Genomic DNA, 26,473 nt, shown 5'->3' with positions numbered 1-26,473 from the left:
AAACCACAACACAGCGGCAGTCAGATATATACGTGATATTTGAAGTTTACTCAATGATGTACCTTATATGTTCCAATCTCATCTGCCTCAATAAAAATCACCCTAAATATTTGTTTAATATAGTGAAGTGAATCAATTAACTCACATTATGTTCTCCACATGGTGAATGTTCATATTCATCTTGGAGAAAGCCAAACTCTAAGTATAAGTAAACAGTTGTATTTCAGTTTGATCCCATAAGATAAGGCCCTTGAGTTTGATATTCGCAGATGGATTGGATCACTTTTGCCCTAATTTGGGACTTCGGAATGCAAAAGTGATAACCATATTTGTCAGAATAATTGTACGCAAGTTATCATAAAAAAATAATCTAATTAGTTACTATGGTAATCTAATTAGTTACTATGGTAATCTAATTAGTTACTATGGTAATCTAAGTCACAGCAGCTCAGACGAGGCACCAAGCAGTGTGGGTGGGGAGTGTTTCCACAGAGTGTTTCCAGAGCCTGAAGTGTGGGTGTCAGGGACAGACGTGGAAGGACATTTTTACGACAAAGTTCTGAAGGTTAGTGAATTATCACATATATCAGATTGTAGGTGTTTTTTTTTTTTTTTACCCTTCACGTTCATATTTCGCTGGGTTTCTTGCATTTTTGTTGCCTTTCGCTTGATTGTAAAATATGTGGATGGAGAGGGGGTGTGATGTATATGTTGTCAATATTCAGTGTTTTATCCTTAATAGTTAATATTGTAAATCACACATTCTTTAGGGACAGGTTGATTGGCAAAGGGGGTGTGATGTATATGTTGTCAATATTCAGTGTTTTATCCTTCATAATTAATATTGTAAATCACACATTCTTTAGGGATAGGTTGATTGGCAACACTACTGTAAATCGGCCCTAGTGTGTGAATGTGGGTGTGAATGTTTGTCTGTCTATCTGTGTTGTCCCTACGATGAGATGGCGACTTGTCCAGGGTGTACAGCGCCTTCTGCCCGAATGCAGCTGAGATAGGCTCCAGCACCTGCCGCGACCCCAAAAGGAACAAGCGGTCGAAGATGGATGGACACATTCTTTATCAATCAATCAATCAATGTTTACTTATATAGCCCTAAATCACTAGTGTCTCAAAGGGCTGCACAAACCACTACGACATCCTCTGTAGGCCCACATAAGGGCAAGGAAAACTCACACCCAGTGGGACGTCGGTGACAATGATGACTATGAGAACCTTGGAGAGGACGAAAGCAATGGATGTCGAGCGGGTCTAACATGATACTGTGAAAGTTCAATCCATAATGGATCCAACACAGCAGCGAGAGTCCCGTTCACAGCGGAGCCAGCAGGAAACCATCCCAAGTGGAGGCGGATCAGCAGCGCAGGGATGTCCCCAAGCCGATACACAAGCAATCGGTCCATCCTGGGTCCCGACTCTGGACAAGTACATTCTGGGTGTCTCATTCAGTAAAAAAAAAAATTAAATTCCATTCCGTTTTTGCCCCAAGTGGAGGAGTTCAAGTACCTCAGAGTCTCTTTCACGAGTGAGGGAAGAGTGGATGGTGAGATCGACAGGCGGATCGGTGCGGCGTCTTCAGTAATGCGGACGCTGTATCGATCCGTTGTGGTGAAGAAGGAGCTGAGCCGGAAGGCAAAGCTTTCAATTTACCGGTCGATCTACGTTCCCATCCTCACCTATGGTCATGAGCTTTGGGTCATGACCGAAAGGATAAGATCACGGGTACAAGCGGCCCAAATGAGTTTCCTCCGCCGTGTGGCGGGGCTCTCCCTTAGAGATAGGGTGAGAAGCTCTGTCATCCGGGAGGAACTCAAAGTAAAGCCGCTGCTCCTCCACATCGAGAGGAGCCAGATGAGGTAGTTGGGGCATCTGGTCAGGATGCCACCCGAACGCCTCCCTAGGGAGGTGTTTAGGGCACGTCCGACCGGTAGGAGGCCACGGGGAAGACCCAGGACACGTTGGGAAGACTATGTCTCCCGGCTGGCCTGGGAACGCCTCGGGATCCCCCGGGAGGAGCTAGACGAAGTGGCTGGGGAGAGGGAAGGCTGGGCTTCCCTGCTTAGGCTGTTGCCCCCGCGACCTAATAAGTGGAAGAAGATGGATTGATGGATGCATTCCGTTTTTAAAGGCAATCTGTCATAACCTTTCTAGCATTCAATCTGACATTATTGTTAGGTTTTGTATACCGTATTTCCTTGAATTGCCGCAGGGCATATAGTATGCGCCTGCCTTGAATTACTGCCGGATCAAACTCGCTTCGCAAAATAATTAGCGCATGCTTAGTATTACCGCCGGGTCCAACTCGTGACGTCATGAGTGACACTTCCCCTGTCACCATTTTCAAAATGGAGGAGGCTGATTTCAATACTGGTAATTTGAAATTGCATAAAGGGAAGAAGATTGAGAGCTATTCAGTAGGATTTAAGGTCCAAGCTTACATCACACTCACATTTTTACTGCATGCCTTTGGTAAGTGCCGGAGTGAGAAGAGGTTTTAAAATAATTAGCGCATGCTTACTTTTACCGCATGCCTTTGGTTAGCGCAGGAGTGAGAAGAGGTTTTAAATTAATTAGCGCCCCGGTGGCAATTCAAGGAAATACGGTATGTGTTCTTAAAAATAGATAGATGGATAGATTCTCTAAATTTGGGCCCCTGAAGAAAAATAATTGCCCTGGCCTGCTTTATGGGCTCCATATTTTAACAATCCAGGACAAAAACGAATTACGGTAAATTAGCTGAGATAGGCGCCAGCGCCCCCCGCGACCCCGAAAGGGAATAAGCGGTAGGAAATGGATGGATGGATGGAAATAAAAAAACACAAACAAGAAATCAACAGAGGAAAGTTAATTTGCTGTTGTGCTCATACTTAGCATTTTTAAATTCACATTTTATCCCTCCCGCGAGGTTAATCTTCACCTATTTAAACTTGCATGGCAATAAATTATGCAAATGAGGCGATGACGTCATCTAGCGGCTTCTATGACAGCCAATAGCAACTTTGCTTACTGGGGAGTTGGCAACACTGGTCCCCTCGCTGTCAACGCACCACCAGAGCTTCGATAAAGAACATACTGTGTAGGGCAGAGCGTTAAACAAATATATTATCACATGTTATGTTTTGAAAATAACGGGTGTGAAAAACTGAGATTTCGGATTTGTTAAAGCCGTCAAAACGGCGTTTGCTACAGGTGCTGCTCGGCTCCTACAGCATCCGTACAAGGTCGGGACATAACGCGCCTTGTAATTACCACCAACATGTCCCAGGTTGCTTTTTTTAGGGCTTTAACACGCCCTGGAACTGACGTGATGGTCTAGCTGAGAGGAGTCATTAAACTGGGCAAAGGAGAAGCTAAAGTAGCCGCGAGCTACGAGCTAGCTGTGACGTCATGGCAGACTCCGCCAAGAAGAAGCAAAAGAAGAGAGTGAGGACGGCCGAAGCGAAGGAAAGGAAAAGAGACTTGGACCGAGTGAGGGACCGGACGAGAGTCAACATTGGACACGCATTTACAGGCTGGAGACAACTGCGAGAAGAGGTTGGCTGCAAGACCGACGAGGAGCTGGCCTTCGTGCTTCTGGACTCGTAAGTAAAGTCACTTGGAAGGTGCATGTTACATTTTAATGGTCTATTGCAGGGGTGCCCACACTTTTTCTGCAGGGGAGCTACTTTTCAATTGACCAACTCGAGGGGATCTACCTCATTTATATATATCATTTATATTTATTTATTTATGAAAGAGACATTTTTGTAAACAAGTTAAATGTGTTTAATGATAATACAAGCATGTGTAACACATATAGATGTCTTTCTTTCACAAAGACAAGAATATAAGTTGGTTTATTACCTGATTCTGATGACTTGCATTGATTGGAATCAGACAGTAATGATGATAACGCCCACATTTTCAAATGGAGGAGAAAAAAAGTTGTCCTTTCTGTACAATACCACATGAAAGTGGTTGTTTTTTGGCATCTAATTCATCCAGCTTCCATACACTTTACAAGAAAAACATTGGCGGCAAATTCCGTAGCTTGCTTGATTGACATTCACGGCACCCGAGGGTCTTGTGAGATGACGCTGGCTGCTGCCAGTTCATTATTATGAAAAAATGACAGAGAGGAAGGCGAGAAACACTTTTTATTTCAACAGACTTTCGCGCCGTCCCTTCCGTCAAAACTCTAAAGGCCGACTGCACATTTCCTATCTTCACAATAAAAGTCCTGCTTCATGCTGCCTGCGCTAACAAAATAAGAGTCTCGGAAAGCTGGCGTGCACAAGTGATGTGCACGCCAGCTTTCTGAGGGATCGCTTGTGCACGCCAGTTTTCCGAGACTCTGTATTTAGTTAGCGCAGGCAGCATGAAGCAGGGCTTTTATTGTGAAGATAGGAAATGTGCAGTCGGCCTTTAGAGTTTTGACGGAAGGTACGGCGCGAGAGTCTGTTGAAATAAAAAGTGTTTCTCGCCTTCCTCTCGGTCATATTTTCATAATAATGATCTTGCAGCAGCCAGCGTCATCTCACAAGACCCTCCGGTACCGTGAATGTCATTTAAGTGACGTCTTGGTGAAGATTGATGATCACTCATTTTTAGGTCTATTTTTTTTAAAAGCCTGGCTGGAGATCGACTGACACACCCCCCGCGGTCGACTGGTAGCTCGCGATCGACGTAATGGGCACCCCTGGTCTATTGTGTTAGCTTTACAGGGGAGAACACACAGAAACCCAAGTTAATGATTTCCACTACTAGAGTTAATCCAAGAGAGGGTTTCGTATTGATTGCCAAAGTAACGGTGGCGGGTGGGGGCGTGGCTAGGGATGTTGTTATGGGGACGTCATATCATTTGTCAAAACTGCCGTCTGGGCAAGCAAAGCCTTCTCTGCTGGCCTAAAATAACCAGAAATCATGGTCCTTATTAAAAATAAAAGTAATTTTTAATTGACTTTCCCATCCATCCATCTTCTTCCGCTTATCCGAGGTCGTGTCGCGGGGGCAGCAGCCTAAGCAGGGAAGCCCAGACTTCCCTCTCCCCAGCCACTTCGTCCAGCTCCTCCCGGGGGACCCCGAGGCTTTCCCAGGCCAGCCGGGAGACATAGTCTTTGAAACTATTTAGTACTCATACTAGGGCTGGGCGAAATATCGATACACACGATATATCGCGGGTTTGTCTCTGTGCGATATAGAAAATGACTATATCGTGATATTCGCATGTTCTCCCCGTGAATGCGTGGGTTCCCTCCGGGTACTCCGGCTTCCAAAGACATGCACCTGGGGATAGGTTGATTGGCAACACTAAATGGGCCCTAGTGTGTGAATGTGAGTGTGAATGTTGTCTGTCTATCTGTGTTGGCCCTGCAATGAGGTGGCGACTTGTCCAGGGTGTACCCTGCCTCCCGCCCGATTGTAGCTGAGATAGGCGCCAGCGCCCCCCGTTACCCCAAAAGGGAATAAGCGGTAGAAAATGGATGGATGTTCTCACACAGTTGCTTTTAGTTACGGGCATTACATTACAGCAGTGGATCTCAACCTGGGTTCGATCGAACCCTAGGGTCGGCCTCAGGGGTTCGGCAGAGCCTCCGACACAGGGGTCTAGGCGCAGCCGACTCATCGTGTAAATAAAAACTTCTCCCCATCGGCGTATTATGGATACCACCAAACAATGTTCCCTCTAATTTTCCATATGCGTGAGGAAACGCAAAAACTCCTTGAGCATTCAGGCGAGCACATGTGAGCGACGTTAGACGTGCACATGTACTGTGGCCACACCAGCAGAACATCGGTCCCAAACCTGACTAAATATCAAGTTAAATGTTTTGTTATTATAATCAAATGACAGCAGTCATTTCCATGAGATTATTTTCTAAAATAAGTATTTTGGCCCAATTACAATAACAATAACCACAAAATGTTGTTTTTCATGAGCTGTGTACTAGTATTGTATGTCTGGCTGGGGTTCCTGCTTTGGAAATCATTTTTACCCCTTTCTGATATCGCATTTAGTTCCCACTAAAACATTCACGTTACACAATAAGATGCAAACATGGGATCATGTGTACATTCCTGTAACTTTGTTTGTAAAACATATCTTCATTAGTATTTATTTAATATAATAACATAATTACATGGTTAATATTTATAAGATAGGATAAAATTAGTGAATTATATTTATATAGCGCTTTTTCTCAAGTGACTCAAAGCGCTTTACATAGTGAAACCCAATATCTAAGTTACATTTAAACCAGTGTGGGTGGCACTGGGAGCAGGTGGGTAAAGTGTCTTGCCCAAGGACACAACGGCAGTGACTAGGATGGCGGAAGCGGGAATCGAACCTACAACCCTCAAGTTGCTGGCACGGCCACTCTACCAACCGAGCTATGCCGCCTCTAACCCTAACCCTAATTAAGAAAAAAACTTTTATTGTTCACTAAAGAAGGTTTCAGTGAATGCGCATATGATACTGGTGGGGTTCGGTACCTGTAACAAGGTTAAGAACCACTGCATTACAGGCTCTTCTCGCTCTTTCCTGTGTCTCCTTCTCACAGACAAGCGCACCTTATACGTACGTCACATACTGTCACCTCATACGTCACATTCGTCTACGCCCTCACGGAGCAGAATGGGTAACGTTAGCTGTGATGCTAGCAGAGCCGTGCGAGTGGTAATACGAGAGACAAAAAGTGTGAACGAAGGAAGAATTCATTCCCAAGAAAAACAGCATGGGAGTCCGTCGTCTGGCGGTGGTTTGGCTTCAAATGGGAATATGTCGAACAGACAACTGTAATTTGTCAAGTGTCGGCCACAAGCATTGCTACAAAAAAGTACATTACTGCTAATATGTAGCATCATGTTAAAAGTCACCTGCAAGAGAATGAAGAGTGCTTACTCCGCATTTCAACATCTCCGTTCGGTGCCACAGACCCACACCGTCAAAATGCTGAGGCAACCATTTCCAGATCAATACTGTATGAAAAAAATAGTCAACAACAGAATTTAATAACGCCCGTAGTAACCTACCACATAGCAATGGACGGACATTATTTGATTTCCTATTATGCTGCTCATTTTTATTTGACACTTAAAATGTCTCTGACAATCTTGCACTTTCAGTTATGGAAATGACATGAATGTTTGTGCCACTGCTTAATAACTGTTGAATAAATACAGTTTTGGTCAATTGACTTAGTTGTGATTTCCTTCTCTGCATGAAAGTTTAAAATGAGCATATATTAATGCAGTATGAAAAATAATGTTTTAATGTAGACACATAGACTCATCATCATGCTGTGATTATATGTATCAAGTCAGTGTTAATTCAAGGCTAAGGCAAAATATCACGATAAAGCCTACAAAAATCAAGATATTAAAAGAAAGCCATATTGCCCAGCCCTACATCCATCCATCTTTTTCCGCTTATCTGAGGTCAGGTCGCAGGGGCAGCAGCCTAAGCTGGGAAGCCCAAACTTTCCTCTCCCTAGCCACCTTGTCCAGCTCTTCCCGGGGGATCTCGAGGCGTTCCCAGGCCAGCCGGGAGACATAGTCTTCCCAACGTGTCCTGGGTCTTCCCCGTGGCCTCTTACCGGTTGGACGTGCCCTAAACACCTCCCTTGGGAGGAGTTCAGGGCGCATCCTGACCAGATGCCCGAACCACCTCCTCTGTCTGGCTCCTCTCGATTTGGTTGAGCAGCGGCTTACTTTGAGCTCCCCCCGGATGGCAGAGCCTCTCACCCTATCTCTAAGGGAGAGCCCCGCCACACGGCGGGGGAAGCTCATTTCGGCCGCTTGTACCTGTGATTTTGTCCTATCGGTCATGACCCAAAGCTCATGACCATAGGTGAGGATGGGAACGTAGATTGACCGGTAAATTGAGAGCTTTGCCTTCCAGCTCAGCTCCTTCTTCACCACAACGGATCGATACAACGTCCGCATTACTGAAGACGCCGCATCGAAAATGCCTATGGATCCATACCCCACAAGCTGGTCGAAGAGGCACTGAATCGGCATCACATTCCAAAGAAGTTCAGAGACCTCATTCTGGACTACTATGCCAACTTCCATCTAAGAGTCTCCTCCGGAAAAACAACCTCCGACTGGCACAGGCTTGAAAAGGGGATCATCACTGGCTGTACGATCTCAGTCATCCTCTTTGCGCTCGCCATGAACATGCTGGTGAAGTCTGCGGAAGTTCAGTGCAGAGGTCCCCTCTCCAGGTCTGGAGTCCGGCAGCCACCCATCCGAGCCTTCATGGACGACCTGACAGTGACCACTACATCCGTCCCAGGTTGCAGGTGGATCTTGAATGGCCTTCAGGAGGTGATTTCCTGGGCTCGCATGAACTTCAAGCCGGCCAAGTCGAGGGTCCTAGTGCTAAAGAAAGGAAAGGTTACTGGCAAATTCTGCTTCTCACTTGGCACCACCAAAATACCATCACTCACCGAGGAACCTGTGAAGAGCTTGGGAAAGGTGTTTAATTGCAGCCTGAGAGACGCAGCCTCCACAAGATCGACCAACCAAGACCTGGAGACCTGGCTGACCGTGGTGGATAAGTCTGGCCTTCCTGGCAAGTTCAAGGCCTGGATTTACCAGCACGGGATTCTCCCTCGGATCCTCTGGCCCCTCATGGTGTACGAAGTCCCCATTTCAACGGTGGAAGGCTTTGAGATGAGGGTCAGTAGGTTCCTGCGCAGGTGGCTAGGACTGCCGCCAAGCCTGAGCAGCATTGCTCTATACGGGCATAACAACAAACTGAAGCTCCCCATCAGCAGCCTGAGCGAGGAGTTCATGGTGACACGGTCCAGGGAGCTCCTACAGTATCGGGAGTCCAGTGACCCAAAGGTTGCACAGGCTGGGATTGAAGTCAGGACGGGGCGGAAGTGGAGAGCTGTCGAGGCTGTGGATGTTGCAGAGGCAAGGCTACGGCAAAAGGTTTTGGTGGGAACAGTGGCGCAGGGGAGATCTGGCTTAGGTAGCAGAAGAACACCTCGCTATGACAAGGCGCAGGGGAAAGAGAAGAGGTCACTGATCCTCGAGGAAGTGCGAGCAGGAGTTGAGGAAAGGCGAGCCTGCCAGATGGCGGGAATGCGGCAACAGGGCGCCTGGACGAGATGGGAACAAGTATCAGAGCGTAAGGTCACATGGACCGAGCTCTGGAAAGCCGAACCCCATCGAATAAAGTTCTTGATCCAGGCGGTCTACGATGTGCTGCCAAGTCCATCCAACCTCTTCACCTGGGGAAAGGTGGAGACACCAGGGTGCCCCCTCTGCCAGAGGAGAGGAACCTTGGAGCACATCCTAAGCTGTTGTCCAAAAGCCCTGGGTGAAGGGCGGTACCGCTGGCGACATGACCAGGTCCTGAAGGCCATAGCTGATGCCATCTGCAGGGGAGTCAGTCACAGCAAGAGCCTCCGCCCAGTGAAGAGTACTGCTTTCATCAGAGCTGGGGAGAAGTCAACACCGGCTGCCCGGAACACCTCGTCTGGCCTGTTGGCAACAGCACGCGACTGGGAGCTGTCAGTTGATCTGGGAAAGCAGTTGAAGTTCCCTGACGTGGTTGCTAAAACAACACTAAGGCCAGATATTGTGCTCACCTCAGTGGCCTCCAAGCAGGTAATCCTCTTGGAGCTCACAGTGCCTTGGGAGGACCGTATGGAGGAGGCCAATGAGAGGAAGAGTGCAAAGTACTCTCAGCTTGTGGAGGAGTGTCGGAGCAATGGGTGGCGAGCGATGTGCCGGCCGGTTGAAGTGGGGTGTCGAGGGTTTGTGGGCAAATCTCTCTGCAGGGCCTACAGAATGCTTGACATCACAGGGGCCAGCCAGCAAAGGGCCATGAAGTTAGTCACAGATGCAGCAGAAGTGGCATCAAGGTGGCTGTGGATCAGGAGGGGAGAGGCGTGGCATGTAGGGCAGTAGCGCTACCTGGACACAGGCTGGGGCCTGATCAACCCTGGCTGGGTCGCCTAGGGGAGGGGGTCTGATTGTTGAAAGACCCGAAACCCCCTGTGATCCTAGGTTACATCACTGAGGATGTGTCCAGTTGCACCATTGGTGTATTTAAAAAGATATGTAGCATCATGTTAAAAGTCACCTGCAAGAGAATGAAGAGTGCTTACTCCGCATTTCAACATCTCCGTTCGGTGCCACAGACCCACACCGTCAAAATGCTGAGGCAACCATTTCCAGATCAATACCGTATGAAAAAAATAGTCGGCAACAGAATTTAATAACGCCCGTAGTAACCTACCACATAGCAATGGACGGACATTATTTGATTTCCTATTATGCTGCTCATTTTTATTTGACACTTAAAATGTCTCTGACAATCTTGCACTTTCAGTTATGGAAATGACATGAATGTTTGTGCCACTGCTTAATAACTGTTGAATAAATACAGTTTTGGTCAATTGACTTAGTTGTGATTTCCTTCTCTGCATGAAAGTTTAAAATGAGCATATATTAATGCAGTATGAAAAATAATGTTTTAATGTAGACACATAGACTCATCATCATGCTGTGATTATATGTATCAAGTCAGTGTTAATTCAAGGCTAAGGCAAAATATCACGATAAAGCCTACAAAAATCAAGATATTAAAAGAAAGCCATATTGCCCAGCCCTACATCCATCCATCTTTTTCCGCTTATCTGAGGTCAGGTCGCAGGGGCAGCAGCCTAAGCTGGGAAGCCCAAACTTTCCTCTCCCTAGCCACCTTGTCCAGCTCTTCCCGGGGGATCTCGAGGCGTTCCCAGGCCAGCCGGGAGACATAGTCTTCCCAACGTGTCCTGGGTCTTCCCCGTGGCCTCTTACCGGTTGGACGTGCCCTAAACACCTCCCTTGGGAGGAGTTCAGGGCGCATCCTGACCAGATGCCCGAACCACCTCCTCTGTCTGGCTCCTCTCGATTTGGTTGAGCAGCGGCTTACTTTGAGCTCCCCCCGGATGGCAGAGCCTCTCACCCTATCTCTAAGGGAGAGCCCCGCCACACGGCGGGGGAAGCTCATTTCGGCCGCTTGTACCTGTGATTTTGTCCTATCGGTCATGACCCAAAGCTCATGACCATAGGTGAGGATGGGAACGTAGATTGACCGGTAAATTGAGAGCTTTGCCTTCCAGCTCAGCTCCTTCTTCACCACAACGGATCGATACAACGTCCGCATTACTGAAGACGCCGCATCGATCCGCCTGTCGATCTCACGATCCACTCTTCCCCCACTCGTGAACAAGACTCCTAGATACTTGAACTCCTCCACTTGGGGCAGGGTCTCCTTCCCAACTTGGAGATGGCACTCTACCCTTTTCCGGGCGAGAACCATGGACTCGGACTTGGAAGTGCTGATTCTCATCCCAGTCGCTTCACACTCTGCTGCGAACCGATCCAGTGAGAGCTAAAGATCCTGGCCAGATGAAGCCATCAGGACCACATCATCTGCAAAAAGCAGAGACCTAATCCTGCAGCCACCAAACCGGATCCCCTCAACGCCTTGACTGCGCCTAGAAATTCTGTCCATAAAAGTTATGAACAGAATCGGTGACAAATTACAGCCTTGGCGGAGTTCAATACTTACTGGAAATGGGTCCGACTTACTGCCGGCGATGCGGACCAAGCTCTGACACTGATCATACCAGGAGCTGACAACAACTCGTGATCTGATTGGCTATCGCGACCGTCCGTCAAATGTTTGTGCCCATTCACTTACAGCGCATAACACCTGCATTGTTGATTCTAAAGGCTCTGGCAGATTTGGTACAGCATAGCAACATAAGCTGGCTGAATTCTGATTGGATAAAAACTATATAACCTAAAAAAAAAAGCGCTGGAAGGAGCATAATATGGCATGAAGAGAATGTGAATACTTTCAGATATTTAGGGAAAGTAAATTAAAAATTACTTTTATCTTCAATTATGATCATGATTTCTGGAGTTTGTTACTGTAGGCTAGCAAAGATCGCCTTGCTGACCCTCACAGCACACCACTTTATATTCATTCAAAAACAAATCTGTGTCAATAATTTGGATGGCTCAAACGATATTGTCACGGAATTCAAGCCGCGGTCTGTTATTTTTGTCTAATTGTTCAAGAATAGAATACTTTAAAAAATGCCTTAGTGTGTAAAAAGAGTTGGAAGGAATGTTTAGGACAAACACACTTCCTGTAATTGAATACATACATGATGGTCAACGTTTATCATATTTATTACTAAAAATGTATGATTTAAGTGCAAATAATTGTGCAGAAAAATCCACAGTTTTAAGCAAATATAAAAAAGACCCTGGGGGAAACCTTGTGACTGTACCATGAATTGATTAACGTGGACCCCGACTTAAACTAGATGAAAAACTTATTCAGGTGTTACCATTTAGTGGCCAATTGTACAGAATATGTACTGAACTGTTCAATCTTCTACTAAATGTTTCAATCAATCAATCAATAAACTATACTAACCTCTATTGTACATTAGCTGATGTCTCTAATTGCTTGTCCTGTTTGGTTTTAAATTGAATAAACTGTAAGGCATGTATAAACATCTGTCCCTCTTGATGCAAATGTCTCATGGTGTTTCAGGTATCAGAAGGTGACTCAAAGAACATACGAGGAATGTCCCTTGCAGACCAGAAACCAGGAATTAAAAGACTATGTTTGTGAACTCCAGATGTCTATTATGCAGAGGACCACTGCATCTGCCGCTCTCGAGCCGTTATCAACATTCGCAGACTCGAGGTTACTCGGGCCTCTTTCAGGTAAGACTGCAAGTTCATTTTAGATAAGTTAAGATCTTATTTGTGTCTTAATGCAGATACTGTGATCATAAAAATGTTTGAAAAAATCCAGATGGTTTAAATGAGGGGTTTTACAGTGCGGCACAGTGAGAATAGAATGTGTTGAGGCATTCACTACGCCCTGAAAGCAGTTTTTCTGGAGCATATTTTTTGCTTACTCCAGATTGTGTTTACCCATTCACTTTAGGAGCTAAACATCTATTTAGTTTTGCTTTTAAACCAAACTGAAGTTAGCACAGCAGGTTTGAGAATAAAAAAATCCTATATTTTTCTCAAGTTGCTCTCCCTGGCGCCTTACACTTTGAAAAGTCTTGCTTTCAATAATATCGATTGTTTCCAACCTCGCGAAATGTATCACATTTTATCTATATCACTTAAGATTGGACTGGAAAAAGGGAGATTTTAATTGCTTCTCTTTTTGCCACTTTGAAAAATACCTTACTATTCTCACAAATCCAAAGCTGAAAGCACAAACACGCACAACTTCATGTGCAGAAGTCATAAAAGTGCTAACACCGTAAAGTGAAACTGAAACAAATATATTGAATGTAGTACACTCTTAATTTTTTATGGTAAAAATAAAACTGTTGTTTAATTTTTCCAATACTTATTCCAATAATAGTTTTTATTAGAAACCTTTTCAACAGTTGTTAAACTTCTGAGAATGTTATAGTTAAAGTATTGCCTCCACTGTCAATGAAGGTTGCAAAATGCTGAGAGTTTGACCCTGAAACAGAATAGTAGTGCAGTGATTTTATTTTGCTTTTCAACACCTGCTCTGTTATAGAGGAAACCATAAAGTCAGAACCGGTTGACGAGCAAAACATTGACTATCATCTTCTGGAAACGTCCAATGAGCCAGAAGACAACCACAACCATTGTTTAATCCGTAAGTGTCCTTTTTAACTCATCGAGGCAAGAAAATACATGCATGCATCTCCATAGTTTCATGGTTAAAGGATACCTAATGTCTTCTTTCTCTTTTTTGAACTGTAAATGTTGTTATAATCTCAGATACTCATGTTAAACGTTGCTAAAGCATGAAATGATAAGGTTCACAGATTTGGAACTGACCTCAACAAGCACCGATAGGTTTTTACATGCTGTTTTAAAGAAATAAATAAAAGTGGGGTCGCATTAATATCAGTGGATGTTGTACTTCATTTAAAAAAGGACTCCAACAAAGGTGGATTTTACAAACCGTACCTGTAGATTTGTTCCTGACAAAAGCCACTATCTTAACGATGGTAATTGACCGATCGTCCAGCACCATAATTGAAATAATTAAATCACAGATTGCTTTAGCCCTCGGGTTATCTCTGGTAAACCTTTTGTACTTTTCAAACGCTGCTGTGATAGGAACAAGCCTTTGGCCTTTCTTTGACGCTGGCTCTGGTGCAGCTTCTTAAGCAGTCTTTATAGGCTATCAAAACACTGTTGTAGTGATGCTGGTGTGTTATGTGGCTGATCAAATTTACTCTGTTAATGATAGATGTTTTTTTCTCTCACCTCGCTGAAGGTTTGTGGAATATTGCCAATAGCAATAGTTCAAATAGCATTTAAAATATCTTCTTCTGAAACAGTGAAGAAGTCCCACATGATCTACGCTAAGGCTGCGGGATATATCGAGTTTGTAAGATTTGTTGATATATTTTTAAACAAAATATGAATTAAGAAAATATTGTGATATCGATATAATTTTATTTTCACGTTAAAATGACCGAAGACCGCTTATTTGTTGTGTTCCTTGTTCTCCTCGTTTCCCACTCACTCTCAAAACTCCATTGGCTACTAAACCCCTCCCCTTCCTCCGTCCAAGATGTGCCTGCACGTATGAGAACATTCACGATTGGTTAGTTGTTTACAATGATGAGTCATGATTGGTTAAGATTAGTGCAAAACATTACGGACAGGCCAATCAGAGGTAAGATAGGGCGGGAAGGGATATCATAACAGACACGCACATCCAAAATGATGAGGAGAGAGTTGTAGAAGAGAACAACAATTTATTTATTAAGATAACTAGTGGAAGATGGCAGAGGGATTATCCTTCTTAGATTTTTCTTTTAGCGATGTAGACGGCGTCCGGGAAACCCACAATGCGTGTACTTGGCCACATTTGGACAAATATATGCTTCTGGATAAAGCATCCATTTGAGTTGTTTACCATGTAAGCCCAAATCAAAACTGTTCTCAAGTTATATGTCGCAGGGAGAAATGCTGCCAAAAATGCATGCCGAAGTGAGGAAGATCATAGCTGCACAATTAGGTCAAGTCACTTACTGGGTGCTGACTAGAACTGTACGTGTGTGACAGTCCATTACGTCGTTGACTTGGAATTAAAAAATGCCTGAGTTTTATCTGAGTTTGATACTGTCAGGTGCAAACACCGATGACATCTATTAGACAAGACAAGAAGAAAAGAAAAAGAGACAGGATTCAATTTAGCTCATGAGGAGAGCGTGTAGACCTGTACCATTGTACAGTGTCGTCCCACACTCTGAGGAGGGAGCTCCACGCCTCCTCATTTATTTGGGCATTTCTTGATTACATGGCTACAGCTGTTTCTAAGGGGAGGGGGGTCATAAAGAGCTGTGTCAGGTCTGCTCCCTCTCCGCTTTGTAGATTTAGGGTCATGACAAGGTCTTCCTCTAGTTGTCAATAGATCAAAGAAACCGACACCTCCATGTTGCATCCCATCGCACACAGTGGAGTTTTACAAGCCGTAGGCCTTTTGCTTGATAAGGACAAAGACAGCTTGTGTCTTCTCGCAGGGCAGCCTGAACTCATGGGAAAACAAGTTGTGTGATAACTTACATATACTTATTCTGACAGATACATTTTGTATTATTTGCACAACATTTTGTATTTTTTGCACAGCCATGTTATTTACATTACGCAGAAGTAATATTTTTCGATTTTTTTCTGTTTTAAATGGACAGCAACAACAACTGTTGTAATTGTTATTTATTGTGAGAAATGGGGCACGTGTTACCCACTTTATAACACACATTTCCCAACCTACCAGATTGCCGTTAAACTGTCACTTGCTTGTTGGTGCATGTGGAAACTTTTTTGTCCTGTGTATATTCCAGGGATGTAGAAATAACAAACATTATCTTTCCTTTTTGCTCCCAGGAGAGTCACAGTGGACATTAGCTGAGGAGGAGAAGAGTCTCCATATAGAATCAGTTTGTGCGTGTGAGGAAGAGATCAACATGCTTTCTCCTATAAAAGATGAACCGGCAGAAGATGGTGGCAATTGTCCACACTGCGGCATTAAGTTGGAAAACGAGGACCTTTTGAAAACCCACCAGTGCTTAGAAGATGAATCGTCCGATTCTAACTCTGACTCTGACTCTGAATCTGACTCTGACTCTGACATGTCACCTTTTGATGACATCACAGATGAGCAAGGCAGCAATTCAGACTACATTCCTGGCACATGTGTTTGGTATGGTTTTTTTTATCATATCTGTTTCCAAAAGACGGTTATCCACCCCGAATGCTGTAATAATAACGGAGGCGTTTATTTCACTAAACCAAAAAGTGGGCGGGGTCTAAAATTTGTGGCTGTTATTTTGCAAATTTGATAATCATTGTAAAAAAACGAACAGTTTTTTTAACTTTAAATTATTTGAAGTGAATGACAAAGTGTAAAGTTAAACTCATCAAAAACAAGGTTTTTTGTACAAGTAAAAAAACAATAGCATGAGAACCAATGTCGTAATAGCTAATTGATTAATTACGCAACTTACATGTGCATTTCAAAGTGCACGCATTGGTAGATAAAACTGCTGGGCACTGACCACTCATGACACTTAAGCAGCAGCTACTGCCATCTTGTGGATTTAATAAGAACGATATGATAGGACTCAGAGGTTGCCTGCAACCAATGTTTTTATGACCCAGCTCTGATTCGCGAGACCGTTGCTTTGTTGTCTACACAGCCTGTGATTTTAAAAGACTTTGCAGTTAATTTGATAGAGAGGGGTGAAATGTAGTGATAATGGTGTGTGGCTGTCTTTTTGCATTTCAGGGGTCAGAAGGAGACAAAAATATCATCAGAGAATTATCCTTTGCAGACCGGGAAGGCAGAGAATACCTTAAATGACACTGGTGAGACCTAATGTATAGAGACTCAATATTCTTTGGTAGGATTGACATGAATCCTAATTTTGACACAGTATGCACCTAGTCCACATAATTGTAATGTTCTAACATAGTGGTTCGCAAACTTTTTTCATTAAGTACTAGGGGTGTGGGAAAAAATGGTTTTGAATAGAATAGAATACGTTGTGCAATTCAGAATCGATTCTCTTTTTTTTTTTTTTTTTAAATATATTTTTTATTTTATTTTTTATTTTTTTAATCAATCCAACAAACCACTACACAGCAATACCATAACAATGCAATCCAATTCAAAAACTAAACCTGACCCAGCAACACTCAGAACTGCAATAAACAGACCAATTGAGAGGAGACACAAACACAACACAGAACAAACCAAAAGTAGTGAAACAAAAATGAATATCATCAACAACAGTATCAATATTAGTTATAATTTCAGCATAGCAGTGATTAAAAATCCGTCTTTGACATTATCATTAGACATTTATAAAAAATAAAAAAAGAGCAATAGTGTCACAGTGGCTTACACTTGCATGGCATCTCATAAGCTTGACAACACACTGTGTCCAATGTTTTCACAAAGATAAAATAAGTCATATTTTTGGTTCGTTTAATAGTTAAAACTATTTTACATTATTGCAATCAGTTAATAAAACATTGTCCTTTACAAATATAAACTTTTTTTTTTTTTAAATCTACTACTCTGCTAGCATGTCAGCAGACTGGGGTAGATCCTGCTGAAATCCTATGTATTGAATGAATACAGAATCGTTTTGAATCGTGAATCGCGTTGAATCGAAAAAATCGAAATATTATCAAATCGTGACCCCAAGAATCGATATTGAATGGAATTGTGGGACACCCAAAGATTCGCAGCCCTAGTATGCACCTAGTCCACATAATTGTAACGTTCTAATATAGTGGTTTGCAAACTTTTTTCACTAAGTACCCCTCTCCTATTACCACCAAAATGACCAACATTAAAATACAGTCACATAATTGGCCTAAATATTAATTGAAAACAAGGCGGAGGTTATATTTAACAAGTATATTTAATATTTTTGGCCACTGTAGTTTGAACAGTAACACTTTTAGATATTTAAACAATTGATTATTTGGCATACCACTAGATGGAGCTTGTGTACCACAGTTTGACAATCATTGTTCCAATACCAACGTACAGTACAAGTGGCAATCCATTATTGAATGTAATACAGAGTCATGTGTATTGCGTAGAGGCTGACTATGAAGACCACACAGATGAGCACCTTCAGGATACGTCCATGGAGGATCCCAAACCTAACCAGCTTCGGCCCAGGGCCAAGAAGGTCGTCGACTGTCCAACCTGTGGCCGAGTGTTCCCTCATAACACTGCCCTCAAACGCCATCTTGTCATCCACACGGGGAGCAGGCCTTTCAAGTGCTTCATATGTGGAAGAGGCTTCACGCAGAGTGGGAACCTCAAAACACACATGAAGGTTCACAAAGGTCAGAAACAACTTCTATTTATTATAGTGTGAAATAAATCCTAGTAATACAGTACATCCAGGAAGTATTCATAGCGCTTTTTCCCCATTTTCTTATGTTATAGCCTTATTCCAAAATGTAATACATTCATTTTTGTTCTCAAAATTCTACAGACAATACCCCGTAATGACAATGTAAAAATGTTTGTTTTTTATTATTGCAAATTTATTAAAAATAGATAACTAAAAAACGCATACATAAGTATTTTGCTCAGTACTTTGCCTTACATTTTTTTTTAATACGATGCCACAAGCTCGGCACCCCTATCTTTGGGCAGTTTCACCCATTCCTCTTTTCAGCACCTCTCAAGCTGCATCAGGTTGGATGGGAAGCGTTGGTTTTCATCCAGAATGTACATTGATGCTTTCATCTTAGTCTAGTTAGGGAGGTGACCAAGAACCCGTTGGTCACTCTGTCAGAACTGCAGCATTCCTCTGTGGAGAGATAAGAACCTTCCAGAAGGACAACCATCTGTGCAGCAATCCACCAATCAGGACTGCATGGGAGAGTGGCCAAACTGAAGCCATTTCTCTGTAAAAAAGTAAATACTCTTTCCATGAGAAACAACTAACTCTGGTCTGTCGAGACAAAGATTGAACTCTGGCGTTAATGCCAGGCATCCTGTTTGGATGAAACCAGGCACTGCTCATCACCAGGCCAATACCATCCCTACATCTGAAGCATGGTGGTGGCAGCATCATGGTGTGGGGATGGTTTTCAGTGGCAGGAACTGTAAGACTAGTCGGGACAGAAGGAAAGATGAATGCAGAAATGTACAGAGACATCCTGGATGAAAATCAACGCTTTCCATCCAACCTGATGGAGTTTGAGCGGTACTGCAAACAAGGATTTGTGAGAAATTTCCCAAAGATAGGTGTGCCAAACATGTGGCATCGTATGCAAAAAGACTTGAGGCTATAATTTCTGCCAAAGATGCGTCAACAAAGTATTGAGCAAAGGTTGTGAATACTTAACTATGTTTTTAATAAATTTGCAAATTTTCTTTAAAAAAAAACACGTCATAATGGGGTGTTATCTAGAATTTTGAAGACCAAAATGATTGTATTCCATTTTGGAATATCAATCAATCAATTAATCAAAGTTTACTTATATCGCCCTGAATCACAAATGTCTCAAAGGGCTGCAAAAGCCACAACGACATCCTCGACTCCGATCCCACATCAGGGCAAGAAAAAACTCAACCCAACGGAAACCATAGAAACCTTGAAAAGGACCGCGGATGCTTAGTTTAGTTTATTAAGGATCCCCGTTAGTCTACACCGCAGTGGAGACTATTCTTCCTGGGGTCCAGGCAAAAAACATCACACAATCACAAAACAAAAGATTAAAATGCAGTACAACATGATACAATAATAAAATGTCATAATAAAAAAATAGCAACAACAAAGAACCAAAAAAATAATAATAACTTATGTTACATAATAATTTTCATACCACAGATAAAAAAAATTGCAATATAAAAAAATATATATATATTTTTGCAAAAATAAAACAAAGAACCAATGGCCCAAAATTATAAACATTATTGTACCAAAGACAAACAATAAGTGACAAAAAAGTACCATCCATCCATTTTCTACTGCTTATCCCATAATCATTAAAATACTCAATAGTCAATAAAAACAGTTATGACATTAGGTACAATCTAGAACAGGGGTGCCCACACTTTTTCTGCAGCCGAGCTACTTTTCAATCGACCAACTCGAGGGGATCTACCTCATTTATATATATATCATTTATATTTATTTGTTTATGAAAGAGACATTTTTGTAAACAAGTTAAATGTGTTTAATGATAATACAAGCATGTGTAACACATATAGATGTCTTTCTTTCACAAAGACAAGAATATAAGTTGGTGTATTACCTGATTCTGATGACTTGCATTGATTGGAATCAGACAGTAATGATGATAACGCCCACATTTTCAAATGGAGGAGAAAAAAAGTTGTCCTTTCTGTACAATACCACATGAAAGTGGTTGGTTTTTGGCATCTGATTCATCCAGCTTCCATACACTTTACAAGAAAAACATTGGCGGCAAATTCCGTAGCTTGCTTGATTGACATTCACGGCACCGGAGGGTCTTGTGAGATGACGCTGGCTGCTGCCAGTTCATTATTATGAAAAAATGACAGAGAGGAAGGCGAGAAACACTTTTTATTTCAACAGACTTTCGCGCCGTCCCTTCCGTCAAAACTCTAAAGGCCGACTGCACATTTCCTATCTTCACAATAAAAGCCCTGCTTCATGCTGCCTGCGCTAACAAAATAAGAGTCTCGGAAAGCTGGCGTGCACAAGGGATGTGCACGCCAGCTTTCTGAGGGATCGCTTGTGCACGTCAGTTTTCCGAGACTCTTATTTAGTTAGCGCAGGCAGCATGAAGCGGGGTTTTTTATTGTGAAGATAGGAAATGTGCAGTCGGCCTTTAGAGATTTGACGGAAGGTACGGCGCGAGAGTCTGTTGAAATAAAAAGTGTTTCTCGCCTTCCTCTCTGTCATATTTTCATAATAATGATCTTGCAGCAGCCAGCGTCATCTCACAAGACCCTCCGGTACCGTGAATGTCATTTAAGTGACGTCTTGGTGAAGATTGATGATCACTCATTTTTAGGTCTATTTTTTTTTAAAGCCTGGCTGGAGATCGACTGACACATCCCCCGCGGTCGACTGGTAGCTCGCGATCGACGTAATGGGCACCCCTGCTCTAGAATAATCTCTTTCCGCAATACATCTCCTCTTATTCTATTGTGGGAATCCGCCTCTAGGTGACCAGTGCAATGGATGCTGAGTGGATACGATTAATAATGTGAGAGTCCACTTTATAGTGACACTTGTGATTTAGGGCTATATAAATAAACATTGATTGATTGATTGATTGATAGTGGGCCAGAATAAGGCTGTAACATAAAATGTGGAAAAAGTGAAGCGCTGTGAATCCTTTCCGGATGCACTGTAAATGTCTATATTTTGCCCTCAGGAGAGTCAAAATGGACGTTAGCTGAGGAGAAGAGTCCCACTACAGAATCGCCCTCAGTCACCAATCATGTGTGTGGGGAGTGTGGAATGAACTTCCCCCTGAAAGATCAACTTGAAGAACACCGCGGCAGTCACAAAAAGCCTTACGCTTGTCCAGTCTGCGGCAAGCCGTTCAAAAACATAGAGTCCTTAAAAATCCACAGCCGTATTCACACCGCCAACTCGCCGTTCGCCTGCTCCGAGTGCGGAAAGACTTTCATCTCGTCGTGCAGCCTCAAGCGACACGAGTTGGCCCACCGCGGGGAAAAGAACTACCACTGCGAGCAGTGCGGCAAGGCCTTCCTGTATGCCTCCTACCTCGCGGTGCACCTCAAAACTCACAGCGGAGAACGCCCTCACCTGTGCGCCATCTGCGGGAAAAGTTACACACGTGCCGAGACACTTAAAGTGCACCTGAGGGTTCACACCGGAGAGAAACCATACACCTGCGAAGTATGTGGGAAGTCTTTTTATTACTTTCAGGGCTACAGATCGCATAGGATGATTCACGAAAAGAAGCCAAAACCTCCAACAAAGCCATTGGGGAGACCTAAACAACAAACTGAGGTGTAATTCACCCTTTATTGGGAAAAAAACATTCTTCATCTGTGTTACTAATGTACTGTCTGAAAGCTGAGCTGAATATGAAGCACCGATTCACTTGCTGCTATTCTGTTTATAAGAATTGATTGAAAATACATTTCTGGTCCTTTTTCATCTTGTTGAACACGTTTCAGTGTTGTAATTTATATCAACCTAATTTAGACATTCTATTTAAAGGAATGTTTCATAGTAATGCCAGAATGTGTCTTGTTGGGACGGCGTGGCGCAGTGGGAGAGTGGCCGTGCCCAACCCAAGGGTCCCTGGTTCAAATCCCACCTAGTACCAACCTCGTCACGTCCGTTGTGTCCTGAGCAAGACACTTCACCCTTGCTCCTGATGGGTGCTGGTTGGCGCCTTGCATGGCAGCTCCCTCCATCAGTGTGTGAATGTGTGTGTGAATGGGTAAATGTGGAAGTAGTGTCAAAGCGCTTTGAGTACCTTGAAGGTAGAAAAGCGCTATACAAGTACAACCCATTTATTTATTTATTTGTTTGATTGGTTTTCAGAGGAATTACAATTTGTCAGAACCGTCTTTAAACTGAAGCCATTGCTCCAGTGACCATGTTGGAATACATCTGAGTCAAGATTGTTTTTCCAGACTGATTTGTTTCACATACTCTAGCCACACGTTCGGTAAGTCTTTTATACAATTTCATTTTACAAACCCCGTTTCCATATGAGTTGGAAAATTGTGTTAGATGTAAATATAAACAGAATACAATGATTTGCAAATCATTTTCAAGCCATATTCAGTTGAATATGCTACAAAGACAAGATATTTGATGTTCAAACTCATAAACGTTTTTTTCGTGCAAAGAATCATTAACTTTAGAATTTGATGCCAGCAACACGTGACAAAGAAGTTGGGAAAGGTGGCAATAAATACTGATAAAGTTGAGGAATGCTCATCAAACACTTATATGGAACATCCCACAGGTGTGCAGGCTGGGAACAGGTGGGTGCCATGATTGGGTATAAAAGCAGCTTCCATGAAATGCTAAGTAATTCACAAACAAGGATGGGGGGAGGGTCACCACTTTGTAAGCAAATTGTCGAACAGTTTTAGAACAACATTTCTCAACGAGCTATTGCGAGGAATTTAGGGATTTTACCATCTGCGGTCGTAAAATCATCAAAAGGTTTAGATTATGTGGAGAAATCACTGCACGTAAGCGATGATATTATGGACCTTTGATCCCTCAGGCGGTACTGCATCAAAAACCGACATCAGTGGGTAAAGGATATCACCACATTGGCTCAGGAACACTTCAGAAAACCACTGTCAGTAACTACAGTTGGTCGCTACATCTGTAAGTATAAGTTAAAACTCTACTACGCAGAGCGAATGCCATTTATCAACAACACTGAGGAACGCTGCTGGCTTCGCCGGGCCCGAGCTCATCTAAGATGGACTGATGCAAAGTGGAAAATTGTTCTGTGGTCTAACGAGTCCACATTTCAAATTATATTTGGAAACTGGACGTGGTGACTTCCGGAACAAAAAGGAAAATACCCATCCGGATTGTTATAAGCGCAAAGTTGAAAAGCCAGCATCTGTGATAGTATGGGGGTGTATTAGTGCCCAAGGCATGGGTAACTTACACATCTGTGAAGGCACCATTAAGGCTGAATGGTCCATACAGGTTTTGGAGCCACATATGTTGTCATCCAAGCAATGTTATCATGGACGCCCCTGTTTATTTCAGCAAAACAATGCCGAGCCACATGTTACAACAGCGTGGCTTCGTAGTAAAAGAGTGCGAGTACTTTCCTGGCACGCCTGCAGTCCAGACATGTCTCCCATCAAAAATTGTGGCGCTTTATGAAGCGTAAAATATGACAACAAGACTGTTGAACAACTTTAAGCTGTACATCAAGCAAGAATGGTAAAGAATTCCACTTTCAAAGCTTCAACAATTAGTTTCCTCAGTTCCCAAATGTGTTGTTAAAAGAAAAGGTGATGTAACACAGTGGTGAACATGCCCTTTCCCAACTACTTTGGCACGTGTTGCAGCCATGAAATTCGAAGTTAATTATTATTTGCAAAAAAAAAAAAAAGTTTATGAGTTTGAACATCAAATATCTTGTCTTTATTTAGACATTGTATTTGAAGGAATGCTTCATAGTAATGCCAGAATGTGTTTTGTTTGATTGTTGACTGGTTTTCAGAGGAATTAAAAGTCGTCAGAACCGTCTTCAAACTCAAGCCATTGCTCCAGTGATCCATGTTGGAATACATCTGAGTCGGATTGTTTTTCCAGACTGATTTGTTTCACATACTCTAGCCACAGATTCTGTAAGTCTTTAATACTATTTGGTTTAATTTTTAAAAACTTTTTGTAGTGGGTTCACATCGACTAAAAGCTGTAAGTACAATTTCAATATTGTACGTTTTACACTTACATGGGTGTCAAACTCATTTTTATTGAGGGCCATCTCAGAATTATGGCTGCGCTTGTAACAGTAAATAATGTCAATGTAAAGATTTGCTTCATGATATTGTATGATATGTGTTAGGTTATGAAGTGGAGGGAATTATATTTATATAGCGCTTTTCTCTAGTGACTCAAAGCACTTTTACATAGTGAAACCCAATATCTAAGTTACATCCAAACCAGTGTGGGTGGCACTGGTAGCAGGTGGGTAAAGTGTCTTGCCCAAGGACACAACGGCAGTGCCTCGGATGGCAGAAGCGGGGTTCGAACTTGGAACCCTGAAATTGCTGTCACAGCCACGCTATACCACCCCGCCATCGTTATGATATATTTTTTACCTACACTGTAAAAATATATATATATATTTTAGGATTACATTTTGGCAACTGAGCTGCCTTTTTTATTTAACCGTAAAATATATGGTTGTTGTTTTTAGAGTGTATTTCAATCAATCAATGTTTATTTATATAAAGCTAAATCACAAGTGTCTCAAAGGGCTGCACAAGCCACAACGACATCCGCGGTACAGAGCCCACATAAGGGCAAGGAAAACCTCACCCCAGTGGGACTTCGATGAGAATGACTATGAGAAACCTTGGAGAGGATTGCATACGTGTCAATCCCCCACAAGGGAGAAAGGGGCAGAGGAGAAAAAAACAGCAGATCAACTGGTCTAAAAAGGGGGTCTATTTAAAGGCTAGAGTATACAAATCAATCAATCAATCAATCAATGTTTATTTATATAGCCCCAAATCACAAATGTCTCAAAGGACTGCACAAATCATTACGACTACAACATCCTCGGAAGAACCCACAAAAGGGCAAGGAAAACTCACACCCAGTGGGCAGGGAGAATTCACATCCAGTGGGACGCCAGTGACAATGCTGACTATGAGAAACCTTGGAGAGGACCTCAGATGTGGGCAACGCCCCCCACCCCTCTAGGGGACCGAAAGCAATGGATGTCAAGCGGGTCTAACATGATACTGTGAAAGTTCAATCCATAGTGGCTCCAACACAGCCGCGAGAGTTCAGTTCAAAGCGGATCCAAGACAGCAGCGAGAGTCCCGTCCACAGGAAACCATCTCAAGTGGAGGCGGATCAGCAGCGTAGAGATGTCCCCAATCGATAAAGGCGAGCGGTCCATCTTGGGTCTCGACTCTGGACAGCCAGTACTTCATCCATGGTCATCGGACCGGACCTCCTCCACAAGGGAGGGGGGGACATAGGAGAAAGAAAAGAAGCGGCAGATCAACTGGTCTAAAAAGGAGGTCTATTTAAAGGCTAGAGTATACAAATGAGTTTTAAGGTGAGACTTAAGTGCTTCTACTGAGGTAGCATCTCGAACTGTTACCGGGAGGGCATTCCAGAGTACTGGAGCCCGAACGGAAAACGCTCTATAGCCCGCAGACTTTTTTTGGGCTTTGGGAATCACTAATAAGCCGGAGTCCTTTGAACGCAGATTTCTTGCCGGGACATATGGTACAATACAATCGGCAAGATAGGCTGGAGCTAGACCGTGTAGTATTTTATACGTAAGTAGTAAAACCTTAAAGCCACATCTTAAGTGCACAGGAAGCCAGTGCAGGTGAGCCAGTACAGGTATATATGTATGTATATATGTATATAAAGGTATATACAGTACAGGTATATATGTATGTATATATGTATATAAAGGTATATACAGTACAGGCGTAATGTGATCAAACTTTCTTGTTCTTGTCAAAAGTCTAGCAGCCGCATTTTGTACCAACTGTAATCTTTTAATGCTAGACATGGGGAGACCCGAAAATAATACGTTACAGTAATCGAGACGAGACGTAACAAACTTATGGATAATGATCTCGGCGTCTTTAGTGGAAAAAGTGGAGCGAATTTTAGCGATATTACGGAGATGAAAGAAGGTCGTTTTAGTAACGCTTTTAATGTGTGACTCAAAGGAGAGAGTTGGG

The 26,473-nt window shown here is 43.0% G+C and overlaps 1 protein-coding gene across 2 annotated transcripts; it reads left to right on the top strand.

Moving 5' to 3' along the window:
• The first annotated feature begins 2,012 nt into the window (after positions 1–2,012).
• LOC133538676 (zinc finger protein 721-like) lies at positions 2,013–24,888 on the top strand. Of its 2 annotated transcripts, XM_061880373.1 has the most exons (7): positions 2,015–3,599; positions 12,572–12,747; positions 13,574–13,675; positions 15,925–16,240; positions 16,826–16,905; positions 18,154–18,405; positions 21,445–24,887. In XM_061880373.1, the coding sequence occupies exons 1-7, from the start codon at positions 3,406–3,408 to the stop codon at positions 22,053–22,055; spliced, it is 1,731 nt and encodes a 576-aa protein (XP_061736357.1). In that variant the 5' UTR covers positions 2,015–3,405; the 3' UTR covers positions 22,056–24,887. The 2 variants fall into 2 exon arrangements, with proteins under 2 accessions (XP_061736358.1, XP_061736357.1); XM_061880374.1 differs by lacking the exon at positions 13,574–13,675 and having other exon boundaries at positions 2,013–3,599; positions 21,445–24,888.
• The last annotated feature ends 1,585 nt before the right edge of the window (positions 24,889–26,473 follow it).

The sequence above is a fragment of the Nerophis ophidion genome, linkage group LG20 (genome assembly GCF_033978795.1).
Source record: "Nerophis ophidion isolate RoL-2023_Sa linkage group LG20, RoL_Noph_v1.0, whole genome shotgun sequence".
In the NCBI taxonomy this organism is placed as follows: domain Eukaryota; kingdom Metazoa; phylum Chordata; class Actinopteri; order Syngnathiformes; family Syngnathidae; genus Nerophis; species Nerophis ophidion.
The sequence above is the reverse complement of the archived record's forward strand: the minus strand, read 5'-3'. Positions and strand labels throughout refer to the sequence as shown.

Excerpts from the sequence above, each read along its gene's own strand:
- LOC133538676 (XM_061880373.1), top strand. The coding sequence starts at position 3,406 with ATGGCAGACTCCGCCAAGAAGAAGCAAAAGAAGAGAGTGAGGACGGCC. Across the intron at positions 3,600-12,571 it reads GCCTTCGTGCTTCTGGACTC|GTATCAGAAGGTGACTCAAA; the intron begins GTAAGTAAAGTC and ends ATGGTGTTTCAG. Across the intron at positions 16,906-18,153 it reads GAATACCTTAAATGACACTG|AGGCTGACTATGAAGACCAC; the intron begins GTGAGACCTAAT and ends TGTATTGCGTAG.